The 14,456-nt window shown below is 41.6% G+C and overlaps 1 protein-coding gene across 6 annotated transcripts in view; it reads right to left on the reverse strand.

Annotated features, from left to right (window-relative positions):
• Positions 1–14,456, reverse strand: part of LOC115468681 (sciellin-like) — a 189,761-nt gene that overhangs the window by 7,751 nt on the left and 167,554 nt on the right. For 5 of the 6 annotated variants that reach the window (XM_030200583.1, XM_030200581.1, XM_030200586.1 and 2 more), the window contains 3 exons: positions 6,816–6,875; positions 4,015–4,071; positions 850–907 (listed from right to left, as the gene is read on the reverse strand). In XM_030200583.1, coding sequence (XP_030056443.1) covers positions 856–907; positions 4,015–4,071; positions 6,816–6,875 — 169 coding nt within the window. In that variant the 3' untranslated portion in view covers positions 850–855. Of the gene's footprint in view, positions 1–849; positions 908–4,014; positions 4,072–6,815; positions 6,876–10,186; positions 10,244–14,456 lie in introns of those variants that run through there. The other variant, XM_030200585.1, reaches the window with a different exon arrangement.

The following is a 14,456-nucleotide window of genomic DNA, read 5'->3' on the forward strand; positions in this document are numbered from 1 at the left end:
CATTTTTAGAAATCAGGGGTTAATGATTCTTTTTGACGTCTGGTGGCAGAATTTGCAAAAAAAAAAAAAAAAACCCCAAACAAATTATGATCAGGCCTCAAGCAGTACAACCACCAATTATGAGTGTCTGCAAGACATGGTCTTGCCACACCAGGAGCAATTTTTAACACCACTCAGAGTTTTCTGGGACATGTCGGGGAATAAAGTACAAACAGTTCAATAATGAAAAAATAAAGGAAAAAAATATACCCTGACCGGAGCACTCAGGCCTAAGGGAGCCAACAAGCCATGTAACCAAATAAAACTTAAAAGTGCCTGAAAAATCCAAGGCAAATAAAAAAGAGGGGATAGAAAACATTGGTCCCATGCAACACTTCCAAAGAAAAAATCTGAAAAAAGACCTCAGACAGCACAGCCGTGAGAGACACATGAACAAACGGTTTCACTGCTCCACAGATAAGAGAAGACTGCTGAACCAGTGCAGTGGTGGTAGGCGGGAAGATGCCTGCGTAGGACGCAGTGTGCATTTCTAAGGCTTCTGGAAAGAAGCTGGAAAGTTGCTCTGTGCAGGCTCCATTGAATGACATCACCCACCTGTGATAATATGCTGTTCTGCTTGTCCTTCGAGAAAAAAAGTACCATGGAGTTAGCAACAATGCAAGGAATTTGATTACTGTCCTCTATATGGAGAACATTGCATCTTGTAGTATGAATTGAATAGTTCAATTCATTCTGCTCTAATGTATATTATTTAAAATCAAGTAGTTTGAAATTCTACATGGCAAGCATTACGTGATCATAACCACAAACTGTTTAGAATAGGTAAAGGTGAAGTGCAGGAAGCCTTACCTTTTGTTAACTTTTCCTGCACTGCCATGACACATCAATGAGGTTATCAAGTCCCTGGCTTTAAAAGAAAAAAAGACTAAATTAGTGATATTACAATCAATCTTCAATAGGGTATCGTCTAATAAGCTTTAGTGGAAATGAAATTTTGCCAAAGCTATGAGCATTTCAGAATGTTTAAGGCAAAAGTACATTTGATAGATCTACAGTGATTATTCATTAAATTCAATTGAGAGATGTGGTGTACTTAAAGCTCTCTTTTCATAACTTAGTTTTTTATTATTATTGAAATTCTAGCAAAGATAAAGGGACATCTGCACTCAAACATGCACAAAACTGTTTTATATTCATGTGCTAACAACTTGGGGGCAATTTTATTGCAGGGCAATTTTCAGAAATGTGCCTTTTTAATGCAGATTTTACAAAGGCTGAGCCATCAAACATCCAGATATGACAGAGTAAGTTCAGAGATAAATTATGCGCTGAAATGGTTCTAATGAAGTTTACGGTTGCTAAACGTGACAGTGAAATAACATTTATCTGAAAGTAATCTATAAATTTTGGACCGATGATAACAGTGAAAGTTAAACAGTTTATTACTGCAGAATATCTGAAGGATGAAATGTATATTTTCTTTTATGATGGTCCACCATACACAAAGGCTTGTATTATAACCCTGCGCTTGTAGATTACTTCAATCACACTAAGGAATGGGCAAATCAAGTCAAATAGGAGCCTCAGCAGCAAATCGTTTCACACAGGAACATATCCTGTGACTTGCCTGCATCATCATAGGCTTCCATATATTATGACTCTTAATCTCACAGTATTTTTCTTCCAGTCCAGTAATTGCTGTTAGACATCTTGATTTTGGGCCCTCCCTAGTTCCACTCAAAATAGAATATATTTCATATAAACTTTAAAACTTTTTGAACTTTAGCAACTGACAAATTAAGGAGGTGCCTAAATAGTATAGCGTCTTAGATAAGGACCTTTTGCCCTGACGCAGCATGACAAAACATGGCCCATGTTGGCACAGGTCCGGTTGAAGTTGCTAAAGTTTAAATAGATAAGATTTAAAGTTTATATGAAATATATTCTATAAGTAAAATACTGTGAGATTAAGGGCCCTGTTTACTAAGATGTGCTAAGTGTTTTTAGTGCGCGCTATAATTTAGCACACGTTAACGCTATAGACACCCACATATTCCTATGGGTGTCTCCAACATTAGTATGCATGTTTTAGTGTGCGCTAAAAATGCTAGCATGCCTACAGCGCGGCTAAGTAAACAGGGCCCTAAGAGTCCATTCTACATCTAAACCAACTAATACTGTCCCTTCTAATTTGATTATGTTAATCACATTATCCAATAGTGGTCATTATATCTTAACTGTTTTATTTTGTGGTTATGTAAATATTCTACTTGACCTATCGTACCTAATTTCTTACAACATTAATATGTTAAATTAGACCATAGCCTCTTAACATACGTGTTTTATGATTATACCTTTTGCAACATAGTGTAAGCCACATTGAGCCTGCAAATAGGTGGGAAAATGTGGGGTACAAATGCAGCAAATAAATAAACAGAAGCCGATGACGATGCGGGCAAGTCACAGGATATGTTCCTTTGTGAAACGAGTTGCTGCTGAGGCTCCTATTTGACTTGATTTGCCCACTCGTTAGTGTGATTGAAGTAATCTACACATGCAGGGCTCCTATTTAATGATTTGAACTACCCCCGCTGTGCATATATTATTGTTGGACTATCTAACAGTGATTTAAGGCTTGTATTGTAGGCTTAAAAATGTAGTTGTATGTTGTGAGAATATTTTTGAAGATTTTAAAAAGGCAATATATGTGCCTCTGCCTATATGCCTTTATAAAATGAATACACATAGAGGGGCATTTTAGAAAGGACGTCTAACTCAGAATGCGGATGTCTCAGTCAGTACGCCACAAATGGACATCCATCTGTCCACTTACCTGCATGAGGGATGAACTTACCAACATAGGCTACCGTTAGGACATGTTAATTTGCCACTAACTTGTGATATTCTAGCACAGGTCCCATTTTATGCAATGAGACCTAAGAGCCCTTTCCCTAAGCTGCGGTAAGCACTAACACACGCTTACTGCAGGTTAAAATCCACTTCCATGGGCCACGCTTAGGTATCTTGTGGTAGACATGTGTTCAGTGCGAGCTACCCATGCACTATGAAATAGAAAATATTTTTTAGCACTGGGGGCGTTTTGGGCGAAGATTAAACGTGCACAATGCTAATCAGTTAGTGCAGCTGCATCACCGCACACTAACCAATTAACATGTGGTTAGTGCAGGAGCCCTTATCACCTAGTAAATATGTGGCTGTAAGGGCTCCTATGCTAATTGGGAAGTTATCATGTAGCCATTAATACAGAAAATGGGAAATGCAGCTATTTTACAGCTGTGCTAAAAGTGGCATCAGTGTGTGGAAAAGCCCTGCGCTACTGATCACACAGGCCACCTTTTAGTGCAGCTTAGTAAAAGGGCTCCCTAGCTACTAATAACTGGGATTAACAGTTAAATAACATCTCTAGCCCTGGTTGATAGCTGTATTCTATACATAGTAAGCATGCAAAATGGCACTTACATTTTGGTAACCTATTATAGTATGAGGGGGAATGAGTCTCCAACGCATGCAAATCCTTCTCATGATTATTCATTCTGGAATCCTGAAATCTGACTGGCTAGGTATGTCTCCAGGAAAGAGTTGAGAAGCCTGGTCAGGGAGATGTATTAGATGAAATTGACAAGTGGGACAAATCGCTAGGACCAGATAGTACTCATAGTCCTAGAAGAGCTCAAACATGAAATAGTTAACATGTTACTACTAATTTGTAACCTACCATTCAAAACAACTATCCAGATAGTGACTCAATCTCACCACTATCCATACAGCTATCAGAAGACAGCAGTACTGAATATTGATATAATATTTAAATGCCACGGCCGAGGTTAAAGAGAAAAAAAAAGTTGACTGCCGGAAATTCAAACCTTGGTCTATAAATTTACAATTTATAAACACCTAAAACTAGAAACCCTACTTCTTTCTAGTTGTCCAAATTCTATATGGCAAGCAATTACATGATAACAACCAGAAAGTGAAAGTTGCAAGAAGACTTACCGCTTGTTAACTTCCTTAGTACTGCTTGATACATCAATGATATCATCAAGCCCCTGGCTGCATTAAAAAACAAAAATAATCTAAATTAGTGATATCACAATCAGTCATCTATGAGACAATGAAGCATATTTTCAAAGCATATGGACGTCTCAAAATGCCCAAATGGACATCCATGAACTTGAGATGATCAAATCCCATTTTTGCATGTGCAGAAAAGGGACGTCTAACATTGCAGTACTGCTTGATACATCAATGAGATCATGACATCCCTGGCTACATTTAAAACAAAAATCACCTAAATTAGTGATATTACAAACAGTCATCTATGAGACAATGGAGCTTATTTTCGAAGCATATGGACATCTCAAAATGCCCAAATGGACGTCCATGTGCTTGAAATGTCCAAATCCCAAATTTTGGAACGGCAAAAAAGGGACGTCCAACACTGCAGTACGTTCAATAGCAAGGGGACGTGTTGTGGGCGTGTTTTGAGTGGGACTAGGGAGGGCTCAAAATCAAGATGTCTAATGGCAATTACTGGACTGGAAGAAACATCCAAGCCTAAAAAGGATGTCCTTTGTTAGACCTGTTTCAGTCACATCCAGGATATAAAAAGGTGCTCTGATTGAGCAGCTGACCACTGGAGGGATTAAGGCACAGACACCACCTTAATCCCCAGTGGTTGCTGTCCACCCCCCCCCCCCCCCCCCGTCTCCTGAAAGTGAAACTGAAAAGGGATACCAGGCTCTATGATAGCTTCAGGTATTATGGACATTCTTAACAAAGCCGGAAGCAAGTCTGAGGAGTGGCCTAGTGGTTAGTGCAATTGAGTGGAGGAGTGGCCTAGTGGTTAGGGTGGTGGACTTTGGTCTTGAGAAGCTGAGTTCGATTCCCACTTCAGGCACAGACAGCTCCTTGTGACTCTGGGCAAGTCACTTAACCTTCCATTGCCCCAGGTACAAATAAGTACCTGTATATAATATGTAAGCCACATTGAGCCTGCCATGAGTGGGAAAGCACAGGGTACAAATGTAACCAAAAAAAAAATAGACCTTAAACTAAGTGACCCTGATTTAAATCTCACTTTAACTCCTTTATTTTTTGTTTTTATTGTGAGCCCTCCAGGAACAGAAAAATACCTTCTGTACCAAAATATATAAGCCATCTGCAAGACTGGAGGCTATTAAATGGTGTATATTCAGGCACAGTAGGTATTTTTCTGTTCCTGGAGGTCTCACAATTACAGAATAAAAGAATGTAAAGCGGATTTGAATCTGGGTCTCCTAATTTAAAGTCAATGTACTAACCATTTGGCTGTTCTGCAGGGATGTCTGTGTGGCCATTCTTCTGCCAGACAGATGTCCTTGTCCCTGCTTTTTTGCCATTCATATTTAGATATTCTGGTTTGTAAAACTGCTGATCATGCTGGACGTCCATCTCACTTATTTCCTGTTCAGATGTGAGATGGATGTCCATTTTGGATGTTATGAGTTGGACATTTCTATTCCGGCTTGGACATCCTTCGAAAATACCCCTCAATATCTGATAAACCTTTGCAGAAATGGATTTTATAGAATATCTGCGAGCATTTCAGAAAGTTTATGGCTAAAGCACAGTTTAAAGGTCTACCATTTAGAAAGGGGGTAGTTACTAACATGCATTAAGGGAATAACACACGTTGAGGTTCTTTTAATAAGGTGCACTAACAGATTTAATGCATGCTAATGGCTAGCATGCGCTAAATGCTGCACAGCCCATTGCAAATCTATGAGCTGCACACTAATTCGTTAGAGCATCTTAGTAAAAGGACCCCAATATTTGCCTCTTTACATATATTAAATGGCAAAAATCATGTGCTATTTAACTGTAACAAATGTTAATAAGCTATGCATGAAAGTGGAAGCCCTGCTTATGTCTCACCCATGCTCCGCTACTATATATACTCCCCTTGCAAGTGCATTCTATATAAGTTAAGTGGGTATTTGCAGAATAGTGCTTATAGAGAATTTCGCATTTATGTACAATACAGTCTTGATTATCTGACATTTTGTCAGCTCTAAGTTATTTCAGTCTAAAGAAAACCTTTTGGTAAGAGATTGTTTGAAAATCGGAACTCTGTGCCTTTGTTTTATGCAGATCTTCCAACCTCTGAAGCACATTTCTGCAAATCTGTTTTAGGATTCACAAAAATCTGGAGTACATTTCACTACACTACACTTACAATAAACTGAGATTGTGAGCCAACTAGAGACAGAGAAAGTACCTGGATATGGTTTGAAGGTGCATAAAATCATGAGTTGTACCATAGAAAGACATATATCAAATACACAACCCAGACCCAAAACAAGTGAAGATTTTTGTTTAAAAAATGTCTGTTGATCTAATTCTTCAGTTTTCTTTTTCTTTGATTTCCTCCTGATCCTCGTACTGTACATTGCTGGAAATATAGCCACCCAAAACTCTCACTGTACATCAATCCTTCTAACAGATAACCCAGGCAGGAGTGATCAGGTGATAGATTAGAAGCCATGCTCCTTTTAAGGGCCTTCATACACAGCCTTTGGGATTTCCCCTTCCTTCAGCCTTTCAAGTTCATGATCAGGTGATTTATTGCTCATTTGCCTGACATTAGATAATCCTGACTGTACAGTATAACTTCGTGAAGCATAAGGGACTGAAATCTATCACCGAAATGGCTTTCATTTGCACTAAAGTCATAGCTGGATGACCACAATCACCTTCAACCACTAATCAAACAAAAGAGAGAGTGACAGAGATAGAAATCACACCCAAAGACTTACCCTGTACTATTTTTCCCTGCAGTCCTTTTGATGTCAATGAGATTGTCAAGGCCCCCATCACTTTAAAAATAAATTGAGATCAAGTAAATATTGTTTCAGTACCTTCATGTGTTCATTACTATAGCAAAACATGCAGAGCTGCTGATGGTCTTTAAGTCTAACATTTAAGATTGGTGTACTTTATTTTTAATTTCCTTTTGAATAATTAAAGCTACAAGGTGCAGGGGCAGTTTTCTGCTGGTAAACACTCATGGTTGTTGTGGCAACAAGACAGACATTTAGAAATGGCCCAGCTACAACTCTAGCACCTTGGATTGAGAAATATGGGTCTCATTTAGATTTGAAATGTCATAATAGAGCAGTCTGTAGACTTTCATCTCCACTCTTCAACTCTCCATTTCTTGTACTTTTCCTGGATATCACTAATCATATACAGGGAAATTCTATAACTTGGTGACAATATTCCATTATAGAATATTAGCACAAGTCGGTATCAATGCACCTACATTTAGGCGAGACTACTTATTCTGGGTCTATGGATGGCTTATGTTGACCTGCCTATATATCCACAGCAAAAGCAAGAACAAACCCTCTAAGAAGATCCTCACAAAGAAAGCCAAAGCAGGAGTAGAGAATGACACAATGACCAATCCACCAGGGAGATATTGTTCAAAGCAGATTTATTCAAGCCCATGTCAGGTCTTCTCGTTTTGGTGCTTGAATAAATTGCTGAAACATGGCCTGTGTCAGGTCTTCTCACTTTAGTGCTTGAATAAATCTGCTATGAACTACATCTCTCTGGTGGATTGGTCATTGTGCCATCCTTGACTCCTACTTTGGCTTTCTTTGTGAGGACCTGCCTATATGTGCCATTCAGTTTATGTAACGTGGAGGGGCATAATCGAAAGCGACGCCCAAGTTTTGTTGAGGACGTCCGCGCAAAACATCCCGATAGAGGGGCGGGGAAACCCATATTATCGAAACAAGATGGACGTCTATCTTTCGTTTCGATAATACAGTCTGGGATGCCCAAATCTTGAAATTTTGGTCGTCCTTTGAGAAGGTCGTCCCTAGACTTGGTCGTTACTGATTTTCGGTGATAATGGAAACCAAGGACACCCATCTCAGAAACGACCAAATGCAAGCCCTTTGGTAGTGGGAGGAGCCAGCATTTGTAATGCACTGGTCCCCTTGACATGCCAGGACACAAACCGGGCACCCTAGAGGCCACTGCAGTAGACTTCATAAAATGCTCCCAGGAACATAGCTCCCTTACCTTGTGTGCTGAGCCCCCCAAACCCCTCCTAAAACCCACTACCCCAACTGTACACCACTACCATAGCCCTTATGGGTGAAGGGGGGCACCTAGATGTGGTTACAGTGGGTTTATGGTGGGTTTTGGAGTGCTCGCTGTTTCCTCCACAAACGTAACAGGTAGATAGGGGGATGGGCTTGGGTCTGCCTGCCTGAGTGCACTGCACCCACTAAAACTGCTCCAGGTACCTACATACTGCTATCATGGACCTGAGTATGACATCTGAGGCTGGCATAGAGTCTGGCACAAAATATTTTGAAAGATAATTTTGAGGGTGGGAGGGGGTTAGTGACCACTGGGGGAGTAAGGGGAGGTCATCCCTGATTCTCTCCGGTGGGCATCTGGTCATTTCGGCCAACTTTTTGTGCCTTGGTCGTAAGAAAAACAGGACCAGGTAAAGTCGTTCAAGTGCTCGTCACAGACGCCCTTTTTTCCCATTATGGTCGAGGACATCCATGTGTTAGGCACGCCCATGTCCCGCCTTCGCTACACCTCCAATACGCCCCCTTGAACTTTGGCCGTCCCTGCAACGGAAAGCAGTTGCGGACGGCCAAAATCGGTTTTCGATTATACCGATTTGGACGTCCTTCTCTTTCGAAATGAGCCAATAGTATTCTATAAGTTACACATGTACATTGGTGCCATACCCAAGACTCGCTCATGCACTCCAACTTGTACTTGTGGAGCTTGGGAGAGCCATGTAAGTGAGAGCCCCACCTATGTCCCTGTGTATACCCCTCTTGCAAGTTTGTGTTATATAAGTTCTCCTCTTGCACTTATGCACCATAGCAGTTGAGCTACCTTATAGAATAGATTTGGCAGCATAAGTGATATTAATTGGTGCATTTAAGCATGCAGTTAATAGAATTGCCTTTATAGAGGATAATTTCCAAAGCTATTTTCAAAAGCATCTGTGTATATTTCCTGAAAAACGTTGAGGCTATAGCAACCATTTTGATGGAGGAGCCACAATAGGTAGAAGCAAGTGGAGATGGCTCCTGCTCTAACCCCTAGACCACCAGCGATATGAAAGGTAGGCACGGGGGTCCTACTGGGGGGGTGGGTGGTGTTGATACTCTTTGAAGGGTGTCAGGGAGGTCAGGTGGGGAAAATGGAGTACCAACCTCTTTAGAGGGGTCAGGTGGGAAGGAGAAGAATGCTAATCCTCTTTATGGATAGTTGGATGGGAGAGGAGCCACAGCACTTTAGGCTGGTATCTGGAAATTATGTGGGTGCTGGCCAATATTCAGTGCCAGCATTGCGTAGCTAGGTGGACATAGTTAGGTCTGTATTTTGTGTGGTTTTATGTGCCTGCTAAGCTCTGTGGACACCTACACTGAATATTGCTAGCACCCAATAACAACCAGTTCCTCCCCAACTCTGTCTTTGTAATGCCCTTCTCCAGCCTGGTTTCCAGATGGCCAGTTTGTGCCAATGTCTGACTTAAATTGCTTTGAATATTGGACCTATAAATAATATGGAATACCCAAGCATATTACCATCCAAAAGGAAGTTCTAGAATAAGGACTATGGAGCTGGAAAAATTAATCTCTCGAGACTAACATCAGGAAATATTTCTTCAAACAAAGGGTAGTGAATGAATGGAACCACATTCTAAAGGAGTTCATGGAGGCACAAAGCACTGGAATTCAAGAAAGGGTGAGATTCAGCCTTAAGGAAGCAAGTGCATTTTTCAAAACTAAATAATGACTGCAATATTCAAATAAAAATGGGCAGACTAGATATGCCTTGCAATTTTTATCTGAGGTGATAGTAATCTTTTATGAATCTTCCTTAGTTGCAAATACAGCTTGATGCAAACACCAATTCAAGGTCAACTGAGACCTAATGACAATACTACAGCATAAACATAAATAATCAAATGGTAACTACCAATATCAATGAGATATAGGTTACATGATAACATCAATCAAGAAAGACTGCAATTCATCACTAAAATGACTGTCATTTGTATGAAAATCAATAACTGGAGAACCACAATCACCTTCAAACCAGCAAGCAGCAAAGAGAAATTAAATCACACTGGAAGACTTACGTTTGCCACGGTTCCCTTTAGGGCTCTTACATCATGAGATTATCAAGGCCCCCATCTCTATAAGAAAATAAAATGAAATCAAGAAAGGTTAAGAGTGTTATCCTTAAGACCTATATTGGACAAATAAAATCCTTGTTTTAGAAGATGAAGAGAGATTTTAGAGAGTACATGGAGAGGGGACTTCACACATCCAGGTCAGTACATGGAGAATTCCCATAGTATTTACAAAAGATTCTGCCAAACACAGAGCTTCTTGTAAAGTAGGAGGAAAGATCTTGGGAGGTTGGGGGAAAAAAAAAACATGCAGCACTAACCATTTAAACATGGGAGCTCTTTTTGAAAATGCTGTTCCCAACACTAGCAATGCCTTCGCCCTCCATCACTCACCCCAATAGCACCAACCCTTCTGATCCGCCCCTCCCAACATGCCCACCCTTCTGATCCGCCTCAATACCTCCACCCCTTCCTATATCCCCTAGATAAGGGCCACCCACCTACTAATCCTAGCTCTTACCGAGGGTCCCTGGTCCCATGGCAGCCTGACTCCTCATGGTAGTACTGCAAGAACACCACTAGGGGCTGCAAGCACCATTTTGAACCTGGGGCTTCAGGACTGTGATGGAGCAGGAGTGAGTGGGGCTTGCTCCTCATCCCACTAGACATCAGGGCCCTCTGTAAGAACCAGAGGTGGGACTGAGTGGAGGGTGGGGAGTCCTCATATAGGGGGGAATCAGAAGGGGTCTGGATGGGGGGGGGTTCAGATGGGGTATGGATATTTCAGGGGGATCAGAAGGGGTGGGCATTTTGGGGAGGAACAGAAGGTTAGACGTTGAAGGAGGAATCAGATGAGGGTATGGATGTGTGGGAGAGATCAGAATGGAGGGGGGAGGGGTTTCCCATGGCTTTTGCACTTATTTGTGCCCCAGATCAAGTATATATGCTGATGTGGATATTTTTTCATGTCCACATATATTCCCCTTATAAAATGGAGAATACATGCTGGTATATTTAACCTACTCTAGCCACTCTCTCTCCATGTCCTAACCACTTGCTATGTAGATATGGTAGACTTGCCCATGTGTATATAGCCCCCTTATTAAAATGGCTTTTACATGCAAATCTACATGTGTAAAAGCTACTATTTACATGTAGGAAAGCTTTAAAATGAGGGTCAAGACTTATAAATCAGTGATGGAACATCTATAATTTATACAAAGCTATCTAAGCAGCTTCATAGTGAATTCTCAATTTTTATTTCTGCCCATACTGATCTAGAATACCATACTGGTATTCTGCCTAGAATGGGTGGCAGAGCTGGTGGTTGGGAGGCGGGACTAGTGCTGGGCAGACTTATACGGTCTGTGCCAGGGCTGGTGGTTGGGCGGCGGGGATACTGCTGGGCAGACTTATACGGTCTGTGCCAGAGCCGGTGGTGGGAGGCAGGGATAGTGCTGGGCAGACTTATACGGTCTGTGCCAGAGCTGGTGGTGGGAGGTGGGGTTGGGGGTTGGGAGGCGGGGATAGGGCTGGCCAGACTTATACAGTCTGTGCCCTGAAGAGAACAGTACAAATAAAAATGTAGCATATGAATTTATCTTCTTGGGCAGACTGGATGGACCTTGCAGGTCTTTTTCTGCCGTCATCTACTATGTTACTATCCAGCTTATTTTCGAAAGTGCCGGCCATCTTCCAACACAAATCGGGAGATGGCCGGCCATCTCCTAAAACCAGCCAAATCGGTCTAATCGAAAGCCGATTTTTGGACACACTCGCCGGCATTCCGTCGCGGAGGGGGCTAAACTTCAAGGGGGCGTGTCGGCAGGGTAGTGAAGGCGGGATGTGGACGTGCTTATGAGATGGCCGGCTTCAGCTGATAATGGAAAAAAGAAAACCGGCGATGACGAGCATTTGGCCGGTTTTACTTGGTCTATTTATTTTCACAACCAAGTCTCAAAAAGATGCCCAAACTGACCAGATGACCACCGGAAGGAATCGGGGATGACCTCCCCATACTCCTCCAGTGGTCACCAACCTCCTCCCACCCAAAAAAGAAACTTTAAAACATTTCCTTCCTAGGAGGGGAAGCCAGTCGGCCAGCTCGTAAAAAAAAAAAAAGGATCTTTCTGATCAGTTATGTTATGACTTACTTGTTCAGGAGTGCTGTATTTTGTGATACTGTTTTGAGAAATGTTCAAGAAAGACTTCATACAAATGAAAAAAGTCCCTGCTGTGCATTTTCCCTTGATGGCCGTTCCTAACATGCACTTCCCTTAATAGCCGTCTTCTCTTAATGGCCGGCTTTCTCCCCAAACAGGGAAATCAAAACAGTTTTTGCTCACAGTTTTTTTAGTAGTAACAGTGGGATTTGAACCAGCCACCTCCACATTACAAGAGCCATGATGTAACCACTTGGCCACAGGTCCACTTACTTGGCTGTCCCTCCCTTTTGATTATACCCCTTCAGGTCTCTCTCAGCCAATCACAGTGTGTTAAGCTGTCTGTGAGTGGCTGAGAGAGACAAGGAGGGGTATAATCAAAAGGGAGGGACAGCCAAGTAAGTGGAGCTGTGGCCAAGTGGTTACATCACTGGTCTTGTAATGCAGAGGTGGCTGGTTCAAATCCCACTGTTACTACAAAAAAAGCAGTGTGCAAAAACTTTTGATTTCCCTGTTCAGGGAGAAAGACGGCCATTAAGAGAAGTGCACTTTCGGAGAGAAAGACGGCTATTAAGGGAAGTGCACGTCAGGGACGTCCATCAAGGGAAAATGCACGGCAGGGACTTTTTTCATTTGTATGAAGTCTTTCTTGAACATTTCTCAAAACAGTATCACAAAATACAGCACTCCTGAACAAGTAAGTCATAACATAACTGATCAGCAAGATCTAAACATCCAGAAGTACCAGTGCACTACGAATGCTGGCCCCTCCCACGGCCAAATGCCTTGGATTTGGCCGGGTTTGAGATGGCCGGTTCCAGTTTCCATTATCGCTGAAAAACAAAGTCGGCCATCTCAAACCCGGCGAACTGTGGCATTTGGCCGACCCCAACCGTATTATCGAAACAAAAGTTGGCCGGCCATCTTTTTTTCGATAATACGGTTCCAGCCAGCTGTTGCGGCGCTGCCAAAATAGATCGCCAGCGATCAATTTCGCCGGCGCCATTCGATAATGCCCCTCTATGTTACTATGATCACATATTCATACAGTAGCAGGCATGCAAATCTATCTCATTAGGTATATCCTGAAAACCCAACTAGTTTGTTGCCCTTGAGGACTGAACTTGTGCACCCATGTTAAAGGGATGGGATCCTCTAAGATATTTTCAGGGAGAAGGCATGGGCTTGACTGCTGAGAATCACTGGATCCTACTCACATACTGATAAAAAAAAGATCAAGTAGAACAGGTCAGTTTGATCCCTCATGCTGGACGTTTAATTCTTTATTTTACAAGCTGATGGTTTGGAAAAAATGAAAGTTATTTATTTGCTGAATAATATTGTTATTGTTCATATTGTAATGTTTTTGGCTTTTTAAATAAAGATCTTGTAAAAAGTTAAAATAATAATAATAAATAAAAGGCACCATACAGCTGGAGCTTATCAGTATTCCTATAACAAAGCAAATGTGGGCTACCCAAATGAACTAACCCTATGCTAATATGCAGAGGAGAGAATACAATGCTCCTCCCCATATTCTGCACTAGAGAGTAAACCAACTGAGATCAACAAACAAATAAGAAATCCCTTCTCCAGTTACAGGGTAGGTATCTGGACTGGACTGGATGGACTCAAGAAAATTAGTTGGAAAGACCAATTTATTTTCCTCACAATATTAACCAGACCAGTCCAGAATGGATGGGATGTAGAAAAGCAATCCTTAGATTGACTGAGAAGAAAATACTCCTGCCACCAAAACACCAGCTCCAACACTGCTTCTTCCCTGGTTTGTACATCTAAATTTCCAAGTTTATTCAAAGACTTTCTACTCCACCCATTAGTACATTGTCTGAGCAGCTTACAGTCTGATATAGGATGAAAACAGAATGGAGGAGAGGTGGAGCTACATTTTTATAGCAAACCTGAGGGGGGGGGGGTGAGGGTAGGCTATGCAGCTCAGTCTCACTACTAGCAGCACTCCACCACAAGAGAATCAAGTATAGGCATCAATAAACAGAAAAGTTTTCAAATCTTTTTAAAATTGTTGCAGAGACGATGTAGATCTAAGGTGTTGTGGGAGCTTACTCTATAGCTCAGTAACCTGAACAGAGAAG

Source organism: Microcaecilia unicolor, chromosome 4, assembly GCF_901765095.1.
Source record: "Microcaecilia unicolor chromosome 4, aMicUni1.1, whole genome shotgun sequence".
NCBI classification, from domain to species: Eukaryota; Metazoa; Chordata; class Amphibia; order Gymnophiona; family Siphonopidae; genus Microcaecilia; species Microcaecilia unicolor.